The sequence below is a fragment of the Letharia lupina genome (genome assembly GCF_014066315.1).
Source record: "Letharia lupina isolate WasteWater1 chromosome Unknown contig_23, whole genome shotgun sequence".
Classification (NCBI taxonomy): Eukaryota; Fungi; Ascomycota; class Lecanoromycetes; order Lecanorales; family Parmeliaceae; genus Letharia; species Letharia lupina.
The window spans coordinates 1,178,778-1,197,806 of NW_023502992.1; the positions used below are offsets into that span (position 1 = coordinate 1,178,778).

Here is a 19,029-nt window from a genome sequence, read left to right on the forward strand (position 1 = left end):
TACCTCGCCACATCGATTACTTTCGCAAAGTCTTAAAATAGGTAGTGAGGCTTCACCAGTGACAGACATGATTTCATTTTCGTACAAGAAGCTTCCCTAATTTTACAATCCTTTGCGCTTGGCTACTTCGCTTCAAGTCTCGCTTCCTTCGATTTATACTCCTGTATTTGCAAACTATAAGCATGCCTTGGGTGGCAGTGTAATCCCTTCGGCCCCGTTTCCACATGCGAACGTCGAGTTCACAATCGAAATCGTCAAACCAACCCCAGTGGGGTTACCACTACTTCGGGGAACATCTTGCCACCAGTCTCTGGTGCCGTCCATCCTCCGCACCGTCTCATACCAGTGGTCGAGATTCCGTTGCAGATTCTCCCTCGCCGGACTCCCGGCCGCCGCCATGTAAACCGCCGCTTCGAGCGCGTCCACAAGGCGTTGTCCTGTATACGGGTCCCGATCCCCGGGACTGTATCGATCGTCGTCGGAACCGGAGTCACGTATCATCATCGTGAGGAAGGCCGTACTTGGAGCTATTTCGCTGACCATGAGCGATTCGATCCACATCCACAAAAAGATGGCGGAGGAGCTTCTAACCCCTACTTACGAAACGCGTCCTCATACTTGGTCTCGGGCGAGGTGACATAGTTGAGCTGCTTCGCGAAGCCCCTTGTCACATACCCTCCCGTGATGTGCGCTATGATGCATTTCTCCATGGCCAGGCGTGCCATCTGTCGCATGAAGTTCCCCGAAAGCCAATTCTGCCGGCTGCCGTCGGCGCCCTGGCCGGCGACCTGCATCTGTAGTTCGCACGTTCCTGTGATTTTATCCCAAGATTAGGGCGATGGTCGCGTTACGTGTTGGTTCCACTACTCGGACAGGCTTCACTGACCGTGCGTTGCGGTGTACGATAGCATTTCGGGGTCCCCTCTTTGAGGATCGAGATACCAGGGAATCTGCGCGTTTCCGGACGGCAGCAGGCCGACGGCGACCTCGCAGTCATCGTAGTCAGGTACATCCTTCTGAGCATAGAATTGGGAACAATGATAGAAGTCTGGCGGCGTCGGCGCCAGCAGAGGCGAGGGTGCTGCAGAAATATTCATCGCGTGGCTGCTTCGCTGGCTTGGAAGAAGTTTGCGTGGCAGTTGTGTCTCGAAATGTGATGATTATTGAGTCCGCCTTCCTTTGTCTGCATGTTTGCCGGGAAATCGAACATTGGACTTAGGCGAGATGCGGCACGGCTGTACAACTTGGGGTAGATGAGGTGCTAATTAAGAATGAATGCTCGTTGTCATTGGGCGCTTCTAGAGGGTGAATCTTCGCGACGAAAAGGGTTCCGATGGTCGTGTGCCTTGCCGCCACGTGACGACAATCGATTCGCGCGCCATAAGCAAGATCTGGAAGAATGTTGTGCTCATTGACGACGGCAGCTCGAAGCCTCTTCTTTTGTGGTCGAGTACCACCCTCTGTGTGCAGGAAGTCTTGCATAAAAGGGTTGGAATCTTCTTCTGTCAGTCGTGTTGAGAGGTTCAATGTGCTGATACAGTGAATAACCCAGATGGGACGACAATCGTCTCCTTGAGTGTCCGCACAGGTTTTGGTTCCACTCGTGATACTGTACAAGACAACGCAATAGCCCTAGAAACGAGCTGACGTTCCTTAACCGTGACGAATGCATGATATCGCACAATGTCACTCATCTTTATCGTACAATGCAGTCCACGATGGGTTCAATTCCACAAAAGCCAAGGTTGGAAGAACTTACTCATTCATTCTCAGATTGTCCGATTATGTTTATCTATAAACGCCATGGAACCGAAGTCCTCAAAGCATTGCGGACGTGCTGCTTTTCTTATCCAAGAATTAGAAGACTTGTATGAAACAACGCTTCCGTAAAATCTGCCCCTCTAATTAAGTTCGAATTATATCTAAAGAACAAGGATGATTAGGTTCGTGTGGATAGAAGAAGGATGTAGATTCTATAGAGAAAGGATCCGAAGGATTCCCTAAGGATCCAGCTAAGGGAGCTATATTATATATGGCTAGCAAGAAAGAACGACCCCATAGGAAGCGCCTTCCGACTACTACGGAATAAATAAGATAGAGCCCTAGCGACTATAAAGCTATACATAAATGTAGATAAAAGCTGCTTTTATAGAAAATAAAGTCGTAGTATAGCATAGCATCTAAAGCAAAAATAAAACCACTATCTCTTCTATTATTCATATAATACTAAAGAAAGTCTTAAACTTAGAAGAAAGAGAAAGTAAGGATACTAAAGCCTTCCGTAAGATATATATATCTTACTTCGGGAAAGTATAAACTTTCGAGAAAGCATAGATTCTAAAGCTTTCTATAAAAAGTATAAATCTCTAGAAAAGCTTCTAGCGGGGATATTGGATAGTTTACTATTATAGTAATAAGGGGATAGCGAGATTTAGAAGGTAGCCTATACGAGTAACGAATTTCTTGAGATAATTATCGTGAAATGTATATCTAATTTTTCGACTATTAAGTTATACGAGTATAAAGAATCTTTCATAGAATCTATTATATTTACTTATTCGAAATGAACCTCTTTAGCGAGCTTCTAGCTTTTCTATATTCTTCTAATATAATATAACTAAATCGTTAATATAATAAGTAATTTACTTAATTTCTTTATTATATCGAGAAGCTATATCTTTCTTTTATTAATTTAAATATTATTTAATTATATTATAAAGATTTACTCGATAAATAAAGTATTATTATACGATTTAAATATAGCTAATAAGATTTTTCAGCTTAACTATCTAAGTAGAAATATTATATTTAAAAAGTATATATAAGATAGATATGCTAGTAGAAGCTTTCTATAGCGGTTTGAAAAGAATACTAATAGAAGAGATTTCTAAATACTTAATAACTCGTATATTAACTAAATCTCTAGTCTTTAATAATCGCTAATCTCATTTTAATTCGATATAAAGAGAATTCTTGCGAAGTACCGCTTTCAGTAGTTTATTATAAATCTCGACTATTTCTATACTCTTAGAAGTATTAGAAGGGCTATATATAACGACAATATCTTCAGATCTTAAGAATTCTTTTAATTTATTATTAAAGAAATACTAATTACGATTAAGATAGTAGATATAAAGCTTTTAATATATAGTAAAGAATAACTTAAGATATCAGATAACGTTCTTTATATTAGTAGATATAGTAGTAAAGAGAATTGTAAATCTATTTATATAGTAGACTTTTATAAGTATAAAAGTAGATTCTACTTTAATAGTTTTAAGTGGGCTAATAAAGTTTATTTCTATAAGTTGAAAAGGGTATATAACTTTAATAGAATATAAAGACTAAGATCTGATAGCGGGTTTATACTTAGAATACTTAAGATACTCTATAATATATTTCTTAATATCTTATACTTTTCTAGGTTAGTAATAACTATATAGTCTTATTAGAATACTAGTCTTAGTCTAATATTCGCTTTCATTATAAACTTTTCATAGTACTATAAATATCTTTTCTTCCGGTATATAAGGTAAATATACGTCTCCTCGAAAGATTTATAGGATATATTATATTACTCGATATTTAAAAGCTTTTTAAAGTAGCGTAGCAATAAAAGTCGAAGATTCTATAATAAGAAATTCGTAGATTTTATCGAATTAGATACTACTACGATAGACTTTAATTTAAATCTTAATATTCTTATCGATTTTACTAAAGACTTTTATAGATAATTTTATAGTTTCTATAGTAGAAATAGTCTTTAGTAAAAAAGAAGAAATACTATATAGCGTATCTCTATTAACGATTTTAATTTACTTCGATTTAGTAAGTATTACTAGAAACGAATCGAATCTATTCTTATTATTCTTTTAGATTTATTTCGAGCTATAATTTTTTAATTTCTATTATATTAATATAACTATAATATTCTCTAAATATTTAGTATTAAATAAGATTCTAAATAAGCTATCGATAGCTTTATTTCGAGGCCTAGATATATATTAAATAATAAGATTTAAGCGACGAAGTTTATTAGTCTAATATTTATAGATTTTCTTATAAAGATCTAAGTTAAGAAAATATATAAAAGGCTTATAATTAATATATATTATAGTAAGCTAATATAAATACTTATATAAGTAGTTATACTTTTTATAGAATATAATAATAGTATAGAGTTCTCGCTTATAAGTAGAGTATTTCTTTTAAGTAGAATTAAAGATAAACGAATTGTATAAGATAGATACTTTTATATTCTTTTCTATTACGATAAGCTTCTAAGATTATAAAGCTTCTAGTAGAGTAGCTTCTTATAGTATAAGAGTATAATATTATATAATAGTATATCTAGCTATAAAATCGAAAGTATTAATATATATATAAACGATTTAACTTAAATTAATATTATATATACTTATTTTTATAGTATATTTAATATATAAAATCTCGAAGAATAGCTATTCTACTTAAGTTTACCGCTATTCTACTTTTCTTATAAGTCTAAAAAAAGATCTCGCGATTTCTATAAAATTCTTTATCTATCGACGCGTAATATTAATAGTTTTTAAAAAACCTCGAACTTCTAATTAATCTAAAGAAATAAGCTACTTAACTATCTTAATAACTTATTCTTTAAGAATATAAATATATTCTCTAATAATATAAGTCACTTTAAGGGCCTTAATTAATAATATAAATAGTTATAGCTTTTTAAAGAATAAGAGTAACTTAACTTACTTAACTCTAGAAAAGAAGTAATACTATAAAAAAGAAAATAAATTCTCGAAGTTATAAAAGCTATTAAAGAAATTATTTATATAGAATATAAGAGGTAATAAAATCTTAAAATTCGATAAATATAGTAAAGAAAGTTCTAAAGAAATAAAACTAAATACTCTATAAGCTAGCTTTATTATAATAAAGTTTATAGATTATAATCCTTACTATATTCTCGTAAATTATATCTAATTAATATCTAAAATAATAAAAGTAAAGTAATATCTATTATTAAAATATAAAGATATTATAAGATACGCGTACTTTAAGTTAGCTAAGAATAAGTATTTATAATATAAATTAAATAGATAATTATAAACTTTTAAGCTTAGCTTGAGATAAGCTTCTAGAAGAAGCTTTATAACTTATAAATAATCGAAAGTTATTTAAGACTCGTTAGTATATTTCGAATCCTCGACTTTATTTATTATAATAGCTCGTATATTTTATAAAGATAGACGTTTATTTATAAGCTTAATAAGTTTATAGATATTATCTTCGAGATTATTCTAAATAAGCTTTCTTAGTTACTATTCTATATAAAAAAACTAGCGCTTCTAAGATTTCGAGAAAGTAGACTTCGTATTAGATATAATATTTACTCGATATATAATAAGATTTATATAAGATAAATCTCTTAAGTCTTCTCTATTAAGATGTTTATACTAGTATAAAAATTATAATACTTATAATTTTTACTCTACTATAATAATAAGCGATCTAAGAACTAATCTTAATTCTAGCTTATTAGTCTATTCTTTAAGTTCTAGTAATAAGAAATATTACGAAAGACTTCGATAAATTATTCTTCTAATAGAAAATACTTATTTAAGAGATATTTATAAAAATAATAATATTAGCGTTCTCGAAATATTAAAGACTTTAACTAATTAGTCTAGAAAGTTTATAATAATTATTTACTTTAATAAAGAAAAAGAATTAAAATCTTTAAAGATAATAATAGAGATATTTAAGGGGCTTAAATTCTTAAGATAGACTATTACGAGCTCTAATAATTTAATATTCTATTTAAGATAGATTTAATTTACTAAAAATTCTAACGCTTAATCTCTTTAATATCTAATAAGTTATCTCTAGAATTAGAAGAATTATCGAATTCTAAAGAATTAATTTTCTTAAAAAAAGCCTTTAATATATCTTATCTAATAGCCTTCGAGATAATTATAGTAAACTTAAGATATATTAATAAATTATAAACTTTATAAAAAATTATTTCCGAATCTACGATTCTTTAAACTTTCTTATCTATCGATCTATCTCCTAGAAAAATAGTAGAAAAACGAATTAAAATAAAAGTATCTACGAAATAGAGTTACGAAATTCTAAAAATTAGATTAAGATACTTAGATCTCTCTAATTCCATAATAAATATAACTTTCGAAGCTATAAAGTATCGAATATTTCTTCAGATTTCTTTTATATTAATTATAAGTTATATTTAATATTATAGTACGATATTACGATAATCTATTATATATATAGAAAGGCCTTTAAATCTAATCTTCGAAAGTAAGTAAAGATATAAACCTAAAAGGCGTATTAATCTAAAAGATATTATATTTATATCGAAACCTTAATTCGCCTAAATATAAGATTTCTTAAGATTAATATTAGATTTATCGGCTTTCTTTATAATAATAAAAATATAAAATATCTTATTTACACTTATAAGAGAGCTTAAAAAGTATATATACTTCTTAGCTTTTATAGTAGAAGTATTAATTTAGAATATAAATATTAATATAGTAAAATTTCTTAAAGTCTACTAAAAAGACTAAGATATAAATACTTAAGATATTAATATAGAAGAAAATATCGATATAAGTTAATAGGCTTATAAATACTCTAAAGGTAATATAGATATCTATAGAATTTATTAAATAAAAGTAAGTTAAAAGCTAACTAAAGATGCTTATATAGCATTTATAATAGATTTCGAAATTTATTTCTTAAAAATTCGAGTATAAAGATATTTTAACTCTTTATATATAGTAGATAATTATATTATAAGATTTATTATACTTATATCGACTTTAATACTCTAAAGTATATATCGAATCGAAATAGAAGAATTATATTTAGATTTATTAAATAGGTTTATTAAAGATTAAGATTCTACTTTTTTATTAACTCGCTTCTTATTCTTACGTTTAGAACGCTCTTCTTTTAAAATAATTTAAAATAGATATAGCTAATTCTAGAAAGAAAATTCTTAATCTATAATTATTAAAAACTATTACGAATCTATTTAAATAAGAACTTATAATAAATAAAAAGAAGTATTAGAATTTAGATTAGTACTAGACTACTTTTACTAATACTAAGATATCTAAAATTACTATAATATAAATTACTATAATTAAATAGATACTAATTAAAATCTCTTAAATTACTTTTCTTATTATTACTAAGATATTGATATCGATACTAATACTAATTCTAATACTTCTTTTATATAAGCTTACTTATTAAATTCTAATTCTTTATCGAGAAAAGCTTTAGCGATTTTTATTTTAGCGAAATAAGATTAATTTAGCTCTATTACTTCGAATTATATTAAATTAGAATAAAAAGAAATATAAAAATTTATAGAGCTTAAAGGCGTTACTTAACTCGATTTAGTAGAAGAAGAAAAAGAAGAAGAAGCTATAAAAGACTTCGGCAAAGAAATAATTTCATAAAGTCTAGAAGATTTATTAAACTTCTTAAACTTAACGAAAGTAAAGTTTAATTATAGATTATCTTCGAAAATAAGTATTTTTAAATATAACTATTCTTAGATAAATAGTAAAGTATTCTTATAATTAGAAGAGATGTAACTCTTAATATTACACTTAATATATAATTAATTATCTTTCTTATAAGACTAGTAGATTATATTATTAATATAAGAGTTTTTCGAAGTATTATAATCGAGTATATCTTTTAGAATAGATTAATAATTACGAAAGCGACTATTAGCTATAGAATTCGAGAATTTACTTCTATTAGCGTTTCCTTTATTAGAATTCTAAGCTAAGATTAAAGCTAAAGTAAAAATTAAAACTTTATATAAAGAATAACGATACTATAGAAGTTAAGATTACGTAAAATATTAAAATTCCGTAAAAGCCTCTAATAACTACTTCGATAGATTTATATAAAAGAATTAAGACTAATAATATAAAGGCCTTAAAGCTTTAATAGTTTAATAAAAAATAAGTAAAAAAGCTATCTATTATTTCGATAAGTTTTATTCTATAAGAGATTTATAGAATTATAACTAATCGAATCTCGATTTTTTATTTAAAAGCTTCTAAATTTCGACGTTAATACGCCGTATTTTTTTCGCGAGATTATAAATTATATATAAAGATCTATTAGAAGATACTATACCTCTTATTACTTTCTTTTAAATCTCTTAATTATTTAATTCTCTAATAAAAATATAAAAAATAATATCGAGTATAATAGATTTAAGAAGGTTAAAGATAGTATTAGACGTAGTAACGAACTTATTCTTAATCTTAACTCTCTATATTAAGTTAATAATACGCTTAAAATAGAAAGTAAGAGATTCTTCGAGACGTTAATATAGGTTTATAATCTTAATATCAAACGAGATCGCGCTTACTTTTATAGCTTTTAAGGCAAATTTCTTATAGAATATAGTTTAAAATTACTAGATAGTTTTATTACGAGCGTACCCTATATCTCCCTTAATATACTATTTAGCCCTATGGCCTATTAGGGCCTAGCGTATCTTAGTAGAGATATCTACTACTATCTAATGCCTTCTATCTATATAGTTATTCGATATCTAGTTATCTTATTTAATATACCTAAATTAATACTATATCTATATCGATTCTAATATTATAACTAGATTACCTTACTTATTACATTTAAATCAATAGACGAATTTAAGAAACCTATTAATAGGGGCTTTAATAAGATATTAAGTTAAGTTATTATATTTCTAGATAAATCTATTATATAGATAATATATTATAAAGAGTACTTATTAAAATAGCGTAACGGTCTTATAATTAGTTAGAGGGATAAAATAATTATTAAATTAGTTTATTTATACGACTAGCAAATTTAAAGAAATTATTACTCTACTTAATAACTATATAACTAACTCTCTAAGCAAAGTAAAGATATTTAAAAGAACGATATTTAGACTATCTATAATTTTTATAATAATCTAAATAATCTATAAATTAAAGAAAAAAGTCCCTATAAAGTATAATACCATTTTTCGAATTTATAGTAAAGTCTCATAAAAGGTATTATAAGAAATTTTTCTATTTTCTTCTTTACTTAATATTTATAATATTAAAGACTTAAGAGAAATAAAGCAACTCTCTTCTTTTTATTTCAAAACTATTATAAATTTCGAATATATAATTAAGCAAGATAAATCGAGTTAGCAATCTTCTTACTTAGATATTTAATTATTAATAATTCTTACTACCTAATAATACAGCAGAGAATATTAAGGCTATTACGAATCTTTAATAGATTATTAACATCGATTAACTACGCTATTAAGCTAATAAGAAGCCTAATTAATTTCTTATTATACTCCGCGATCTGCGCTATTAATAAGATTAATTTCGGAATATAATTAAGTAATATATCGATTTTAAGACGGAGAAGAATAAGATAATAAATTAATAAAATAAGATCTAATAACGCTTAAAGTAAGTTAGTATTAAGATTAAGAAGCTATAAGAATATAATAGAAAGCTTTAGTAATAGCTAATAACAATACGATTAAGTATATTTAAGAATTTATAAATTACTTCTAAGATATAAGCGTTAACTTTACTAGAGCTCGTTTAAGTTCTATTTTTTATTTATAGAAAAGAGAAGTCTATTAAGCTATTAAATCCTCTCTTCTTTATCAATAGTAAAAACTCCGTATAAGAGGATTAATTAGTTAAAATAAAGGAAAAGTTATCGAATAATAAGAATTACTACCCTATCGAAACGTCTTAGATTATCTACTTTTTATTACATATAGATAAAGAAGCGATCTCTTATACTTTGAATAGAAGATGTAGAGATATTATAAATCTTTATATATTAGTTAGCGAGGTTATAAACTAGCTAACTAAGATCTATAAAGAGATAAATTATTATAAGAAGATAAGATATGATTATGATTCTCTCTAATAGATAACTTAGCCCTTTAATAGATTCTATATAGAACTCGTTAGACTTAATTTTATATTTAATTATAACGAAATTCATCTAAGAGATAATTTAGATACTAAGCTATAAACATATATTCGACTTTACTTTATTTTTATAGCCCTTTTTAATTATAAATTTATACTCTTAAAGGATATTAAGAAATATCTTATAGATAATAATAACTTATAGTGCGTAGACTATAAATAACGTCTAACTCTATCTCTTAATAAAATAACTTTTAAAATTATTATAACTCGAATAAGAAAAATGATTATCGCTATAATTAAGAATTATACACCTTTCGCTATTATATTAAATGCTTATATCTTAAATATCTTTTAGAGTATATCGAAGGCGATGATTAATATAAATTTAAGGGATTTAATATATTTTAATTATGAGAAGATAGGTTATATAAGATATAATTATCTAGTATAGAGATAGACTAATATTAGTAAAAAGGCCTTACGAAAAATAAGAATCTACGAATTTATTATCGATAACGAATATAAGGTAAATCTATTGGCTAACGCTTACGAAGTCTCTAAGAATTCGAGAAACGAATAGCCTCTATTAAAGTTACGATAAGAGGGACTTATAACGTATATCTACTAAATACTTTTAATAATTCTTTAATACGCCGTTCTTTTAGAATATAAATTACGCTATTATTATAAAAATGAAAATACTTACTATAGAACGCTCTTATTAATAGTAGGTATATTAGAATATATATAGTTATTAATAAGTCTCTAATTTATAGAATTTACGAAGAATTACTATTAGAATCGATCTTACTATCGAAATCTAAATCGTTAAAGAATTACGATAATCGGATCGCGAAGAAGTCTATTATCTACTATTTACTTTCGATAATAATAGTAAATAGTTATCGAGAGAAAATGTATTTTATACTTATCGCCCCCCTTATATATAATATAATTTTAGAAAAATTATAAATAAATAAGTATGGGGTACTTCTCGATATAATAAAAGATAAGATTCTTTTTATATTAGATCGCTATAATTATAATAATAATAAGATCTTAATAGCGGAGGATCTCGCTATCTTATTAAATTCGAAATTAAAAACCTCTATTCTACGTGCTATCTTGAAGAAAGAATCGCCTTTTTAACTTATATATAACGATGACTCGAACTCTACTATCGACTCGAACTTTACTATTAATTCGGATATCTCTAGCGAATTAATTAATAAAAAGAGGTTTATATCTACTTCTCGAGACGTAAAATAAAAATGAGATATAAACTCATAATTTATTAATATCGTCGAAATTAATATTATATTATACTATTAATTAGCGCGTAATAAGGAAAATCGATTATTTACTCTTATTATAAATGAGATCTATAACTCGCTATTAAAGAAGTTACCTCCTTCGAAGAAATTATATAATTTTTATATACTAGTTAGTGCTCGCAAACAGTGAGGCCATACACAAAACAACGCATGCACAAGTAGATATGTAGATAGATGATTGGGCATATCCAACACTGGGGCAGCTAAGACCTTTTTGGACATGCAAATAGTCCAAAAAAGGCCCCCCAGCGCTAGAAAACTCCCATGTCTGAGCGACATGCCCTGGAGTGAAATGAGGCTATATACAGGTGTGGGTGGGTGGGAGAAAAATGATATGGCTCTGAAAGAGACGAAATCGAATGAAGAGCCGTTGACAGGTGCAAAACAGGTGGCTATATAGCTCGTACTGGACACCTGTCCCCAACCCCTTGCCGGGGTACCAACAGGGGTACCAACAAGGGTACCAACAGAACGGCTGATCAAACAGCCACCAACGCTATGGCCTCATAATGGACCCACTAACCCACAGTCCCACTGTTGCGATTAGTGCTCGCAAACAGTGAGGCCATACACAAAACAACGCATGCACAAGTAGATATGTAGATAGATGATTGGGCATATCCAACACTGGGGCAGCTAAGACCTTTTTGGACATGCAAATAGTCTAAAAAAGGCCCCTTAGCGCTAGAAAACTCCCAAACAGCCCAAGACGTCGTCCAAAGAGGGTGAAGGTCTCGAGGAGGACTCCTGACGGTACCTACCGCAGCAAGCAGTAGGGACCGACAGCACTAGCGCGGACGGGCTGGAAGGTGCTGGTGCCGTAGTGATGCTCTGAGTATGTGGGCTGGGTGAGTGACTATATACAGGCGGTAGGAATCTGACTTTCAACGGCCTAGCAATTGGATCTCGTCATTGCTAAGGCCGGCGTCACGTGCTGATATTGCAGCCCCTCTGCGGAAGGAATGGCCTGAATAATGGCCCTCAATATCAAGTGACGTCAGCACCTCGCGGAGGTTGCTGGTGACGGCCTCCCTAGTGAAGGAGGAGCCCCTCAGCTGGAATAGCGGTGCATCAGGTGGGGCTTCCCACCTGAAGAGGTGACGTAAGGCTTTGACTGCGCATGCGTCATCGCCTGATGCGGCCACCGTGAGTGTAATCCCACGGCGAAATGGGTCCGTTTTGGACGCTGGAAGCGTAAGTTCCAGGTGATCATCGAACAGCCTCACCGAGCGACGTGTGAGGAATCATTCGCCGAAGTCCTTCTGTTGAAGGTCTCGCTTGCTGTAAGTAAACTCACCTACGCGTAGGAATGCCGCGAAGGCGAGGCAAAAGGAGGCATATAGAGTCGCCCCAGCATGGGTTGACTTATCGAAATAAGGAAGGATTTGAAGCAATAGATCCTTGGTGATTGGACGCCTTTCTTTCGTGTCAGCTTCGCCACGAAGATGTCGACTACCTGCAATGATGCGTTGTAACTGAGGGTGATGAAATACTGAGAGATCATCGAACCCCATGTCCACATGGGCTGACCTGAGGCCGGTGAGGTACGCCTTTATAGACTTCGACTTGACGCGGCGAGTGCTTAGGTCAGCAATCCAGCCCGTGAGGGCATTTATAGTTGCTGGAAAGGGAGGTTGGATCTCTGTCAGTGCGCAATAGGTCGTGTAGGATCTTGCTGGAGTCGCATATGTCTTCCTGGTTTTGGTAGCAAGCCCCCACCAGAGAAGTCGTGCGGCCTCTCGGGGCAGTGCGGTCTGATTGTACCAATATTCTGGTGGGTCTCGCCCTATTTCAGCGGAGACATGAGACCTTTCAGCTGTGGATATGCGTTAGCGATTTTTCGGTACCGAAAACGTGACAGATTATCGGCCAGCTGGTTAGCCTTCGTAGATATCCAAGTGGGCACCACTATGATGTCGTGAGTAGCTGCCAGCATAGCTATATCGCGCAATGGGGCCATGGCTGGCCCGTGCATGGAGGATTTACGTAATCCATTGACGTATACGTCGTTATCGCAGTAGAGAATCAAGCGAGATCCTCGCAACTGATGTAGCCACAGCTCCATCGCGTGATGGACGGCCTTCATTTCTTTGAATTGTATATCTTTGGAACGGTGACGTGTGGCTGTTTTGATGCTGAAAACGTCTTTAAGCTGAATCGATTGAATGTGGTCGGGATGGTCGAGAATGTAGCCTCCCATACCGAATTTTCCAGACGCATCGGTCCATATGTGCCACGTGACTCGACTATCGACGTGGCGTATCAAGGCGACGCCATTTCAGTGCTCTAGGAAGGTGTCCCACCATAGTAAGTCTGCCCTCATGTCGCCTGTGATCCGTACGATTACCGCAGGCCTTCGAAGGGCATCGAAAAGTCGCCTTAAGAATGCTCTTCCTGGAATTACGACTTTGATAGCGAAAGAGAGGAAGCCGACCGCTGACTCGAGCTCCTGATGTGAGATGGTTGCCCTTTTTAGGAGGTTTTTGGCCGTGGTTCTCGCCTTAACTAGCTTGTCCGGGGGGAGTCTCGCCTGCATGCGAATGCTATCGAATTCGATTCTCAGGAACTCGGCTATGAAACCCACAACATTCTTCGTGTGATTAATCCGAAGGCCTAATTCGCCACACAGCTGGTCGAACTGCTGGGCGTATGCAGTTGCGTCATCACCTGGTGAAAGGATTGCGAAGAAATCGTCCAGGTAGTGGAGCACTATTTCCCATAGAAGGATCGCGATCAAGATCCAAGTAAGGGCCTTTGCGAAGAGATCGAATAGGAACGGTGACATGCGTAGTCCGAACGGTAGATATCGTTCTTTCCAATAGCGTCCATCGCAATTGAAACCAAGTAGCCATTGGTCCGATATAGCGACGGGTATATATCTAAAGACGTCTTTAAGGTCTCTTTTAACGAATTAGGCCCTTAGGCCTTTCTATAGTAGTGCTACTACTACGTTATCGTATATAGTATATTCTAATACGCTCTACTCCGCCTGGATATCGTTATTAACTGAGTGGCTGTATAGAAATGAGAGGTTATGAATTCGTCTCCAACCTCCATCGTGTTTCGGTATTAAACCGAGTGGCGAACAGACGTAGTGGGGCTCGTTCTGAGGGTCAACCTCGGTTAGGCGATGCTGCTGGAGCTGTTTTTGGAGGTCCGCCGATAGTATTTAGGGTGCTTGACGTGCTAATAGGTGATTTTGACTGCGATGGGCTGGGATATAGCCTCGAAAACCTATCTTAGCGCCCTTCCGAAGAATAGCCGAAATGGTCTTGGCAAATATCAGATCCGGGTGATCGTTCAACCATTTGGACCAACCATCAACTATTAACGGTCCCTGATAGGGCAAGTCCGGGTCCAGTGGGTCGTACAGCGCGTACGGGAACCCCTCAGATATGTATTACAGCGACCAGGGCACCTGCGGGTGCCTTGGGAGTTATTCTGCCTTGGTAACACGGTTACTCAGTGGCAAATGATTGGAGCTACTCACAGCTGGGTTTGGGGCCTTGGGGCACTTATCTGCCGAATGATTTTGCTGACAGATTATACAGATATGTGAGTAGATGCAGCGCTCGCGAAAACAGCTACCTCTGTTGAAATTCTTGCAAATTTTAGTTCCTCCGATAACAACCTTGCTGAGGCCAGGCGTATCGGGATTTGGCTTGCTATTGCCCGTATAAGTCCCTTTGGGCACGAGAAGGTCCCTATAGCTCTAATCGTCCGCTTCCCAGGCCTTAAAATCGTCTTAATCACCCTGAATACGTGCAGTAACAAAGGCGAGGTGGTAAGCGAGGATGGAGTTAAATCTGTAGGTGATGGGTAGTCGTAGTAGGCGAATAGTATACGTATATAGGGCCTTATTTAAGCTTTCCTTCACGCTGACGTGTGTAAAGCGGCTAGCGGTTACCGAGTATATATGGAAGTAGTGCATTATGTGGTTATGGCCATTAACGTTCTTATCTTCCTTGGCCGGAGTAGTATGCATATGGGCTAGTTTGGCGAAATTTTTGGTCTTGAAGGTCCCGAAGAAGATTTGTTTGAAGTACTTGACGTCCACACTTCGGAACCTTTCAGCAATATTAAGAAAGGGCTTCTTACCTTCCGTATAACGAAAGGGGACCCCTCTTCTTTTCTCTTAGTCCGATTCAGAGTCGAATGAGTCCGAATTCGATGTGTTCGAGTGACGATGACGATAATTACGGCTGTGACGGCGGTGGTGACGATGTAACTTATAAACTTTACCCTCGTAAGGATAGCAATTATTTTACTTCTCTTAGACCTTAAATAGCTAGACTATTAATTCTTGAAGATCTACTTTAGTAGTAGGTGAGAGCGTTTTATCTACCTAATCCGAGCTTATAATACCCGATGACGTATCGTGTATAAGAATGTCCTCGCGGAGGGGAGGTATTTTGGCCTTAATGGCCTTAAGAGCCTTTTTGGCCTTAGGGGCCTTATTAACCTTGTTGACTGCGTTGAAGGTCTTTTTAATAACTTTAAAGGCGGGGGTAACACGTTTAACCGCTTTTTTGGACCTGGTAACAGCGGCGGAGGCCATTACGAAATATATAAGAGTATGGAGTGTGTTTGTAGTAGTTGGATAGTGCTTATGATAGTTAAATAAAGGCTAATTTGTATAGACTCAACTACGAAAGAAGAAGAAAAATGATATGGCTCTGAAAGAGACGAAAGAGCCGTTAACAGATGCAAAACAGGTGGCTATATAGCTCGTACTAGATATCTATCCTCAACCCCTTATCGGGATATTAATAGGGGTATCAACAAGGGTATTAATAGAACGGCTGATTAAATAGCCATTAACGCTATAGCCTCATAATGGACTCACTAACCCACAGTCCTACTGTTGCGATTAATAAGCTATATTCTTATAACTTAGAAAAGAAGTATAAGAGATATTATAGATCGAATTACTCTATTTAAATTAGCGCTATCAAAGTCGTTAGCCCTAAAGATATTAAAAGAAAACTCTCTATCGAGTATTATAATTATTTAAATATTTTCGATAAAACGAAGATAGACGAACTACTATGATATTACCTTTATAATTATAAACTAAAATGCATCGAGATTAATATCGCTAGCCTATCGAAGAGTTAAGTTTATTCTATATTTAAATATAAGTTAAAATAAATTAAGAAGTATTTAGATAAGTATTTAAAGAAGGACTTTATAACACCTAGTTATACTACGTTTATATCCTCTATCTTATTTATTAAGAAATTAAATAGAGGCCTACGCTTTTATATAGACTATCGAAGGCTAAATATTATTATTAAAAGAAATCGATATTTAATTTCATTAATAGACGAGATTCTCGCGAGAATTTAAGGCTATAAATACCTTACTCGATTAGATATTATAGCCGCATTTAATAAATTACATATATACCCCGATAGTAAGAATTTCATTATATTTATTACCTCCCTCGGCGTATATAAGTATCGAGTGCTCCTCTTCGATCTAATTAATAGCTTAATTATCTATTAATAATATATAAATAATATTCTATTCGAGTATCTAAACGACTTCTATTAAGTCTATCTTAATAATATTCTTATTTATAATTAATCGAGAAAGAAATATATGGCGTATATTCGAAAGATTTTTTAGAAGCTACGGGAGATCGGATTATAGATAGATATTCTTAAATATAAATTTTATATTTAGGAAACGAAGTTTTTAGACTTTCTTATTTCGATTAATAATCTTTAAATAGACTCTATTAAAATTTAAGCTATTATTAAATAATCTATCTCTATTAATTTAAAGGAGATATAGACCTTTATTAGCTTTTATAACTTCTATTATCAATTTATAAAAGATTTCTCGAAAATCGTGAAATTAATAGTAAAACTTATAGTTAAGAAAGCGATATTCGATTGATTATCGGCCTATTAAAAAGTCTTTTATTTACTAAAAATAGTTATTATAAGAGCTTCGATTCTACGCTATTTCGATAGATTAAAAAATATTATACTCGAAATAAACTCCTCTAATTACGTTAACGATAATATTCTATTTTAATATAATAATAACGAAGTCTTATATTTAATAGTTTTCTATAGTAAGAATCTTATCTTAGCTAAATATAATTATTAAATCTATAATAAGAAGTTACTAGCTATTATTCGCTATCTAGAATACTAATATTCTAAGCTAAAATATATTAATATCTCTATTAAGATTTTTACGAATTATAAAGATTTAATATACTTTATTAAAGAAAGAGACTTAAGTTATCGCTAGGCTCGCTATTTAAATATACTATTCGAATTTAATATTAAAATTATCTATTACCTAAGACTTTAGAACGTTAAGATTAATGTATTTATATATATAGCTAATTCTAAGTCGAATAGCTCTAAGAACGAGCGCTTAAAGTAGTAATATTAGATAATATTTACGCTTAATTATTTAAAACTTAATAATAGCGATATTGGGATATATATTATTAACGACTCTATCTTTTATAGAATAGTCTAAGAAAATAAGACTAATAAATTATATAATGAGATTTATAAAGTAATTATGAAAGATAAGAATAAACTTTATAAAGTTACGCTTAATAAGTGCTTTATAGAGAATAGAGTACTCTATTATAAGGATCGCTTATAGATATTAAAAGATCTATATATCGATATTATTCGCGAAATATATAATTAGCTTTTATATAAATATCTCGATATAGCTTATATCTATAAGCTACTTAAATAGAAATATTATTAGTAAGATATAAAAGCTATAGTTTCTATTTATATTCGAAACTGCTACGCTTACTATAGATCTAAGGCCTCTCGCGATTAAGAATATAATCTATTATAATTACTATTAATTTCTTAAAAGTAATAATAAGATATCTCGATAGACTTTATAATAAGTTTACTTATATCTAATAGATATAATACTATCTAAATAGCGATAGATCGACTTATTAAGAAATAATACTACGTTATATACTCTAATATAAATAAAAAAATTACAGTTAAAAAAACGATTAATATGTTACTTAAGAAGATCTTTCGCTTATATAAATTATCGACGTCGATAATTTTGAATAGAGGCTCTTAATTCATATCGATAATATAGAAATTCTTCTATAAATAACTTGGGATTAAAACTAAATTATTAATAGTCTTTTATCTCGAAATCGATAAATAGATTAAACGGGCTAATTAGAATATAAAACGCTATCTTTAGATATATTATAACTATATATAAGATAATTAATCTAGATAATTATTTATTATCGAGTTCGCTAATAATAATACTATATCCGCAGTTATAAGTATTTTACTATTCTTCGCGAATAAGAGCTTCTATTTCTAAATAAATTTTAGCTTAAATATTATCGACTATAATATTACTTATAAGCGCCTTAATACTACTCGAGCGAGGGATATTATTAAGTATATATAGTAGGTTCTTAATTATATCTAAAGTAATATAGATTACACTTAAAAGGCTATGATAATTTAGATTAATAAGCGATATTAAAAGATTACTTTTAAAGTAAATAATATAGTCTTTCTTAGTAGTAAGAATATTATCTCGAATTAATTATCTCGAAAGCTAAATAATAAGAGATATAGTCTATTTAGAGTAATAGATCTTATAAAAACTTTATATCGCTTAAAGCTCTTAGTGAGTATAAAGATTTACAATATCTTTTACCTTAATCTCTTAACTTTTATATCGATAAACTC

General features: G+C 31.9%; 1 protein-coding gene across 1 annotated transcript; it reads right to left on the bottom strand.

Moving 5' to 3' along the window:
• Positions 1 to 174: 174 nt before the first annotated feature.
• Positions 175 to 1,097, bottom strand: HO133_006221 (uncharacterized protein; the record flags this gene model as incomplete). Its single annotated transcript, XM_037297120.1, has 3 exons — positions 175 to 527; positions 602 to 811; positions 887 to 1,097. 3 exons carry the CDS (start codon positions 1,095 to 1,097, stop codon positions 175 to 177), a joined length of 774 nt encoding a protein of 257 aa, XP_037147694.1.
• Between the last annotated feature and the right edge of the window lie 17,932 nt (positions 1,098 to 19,029).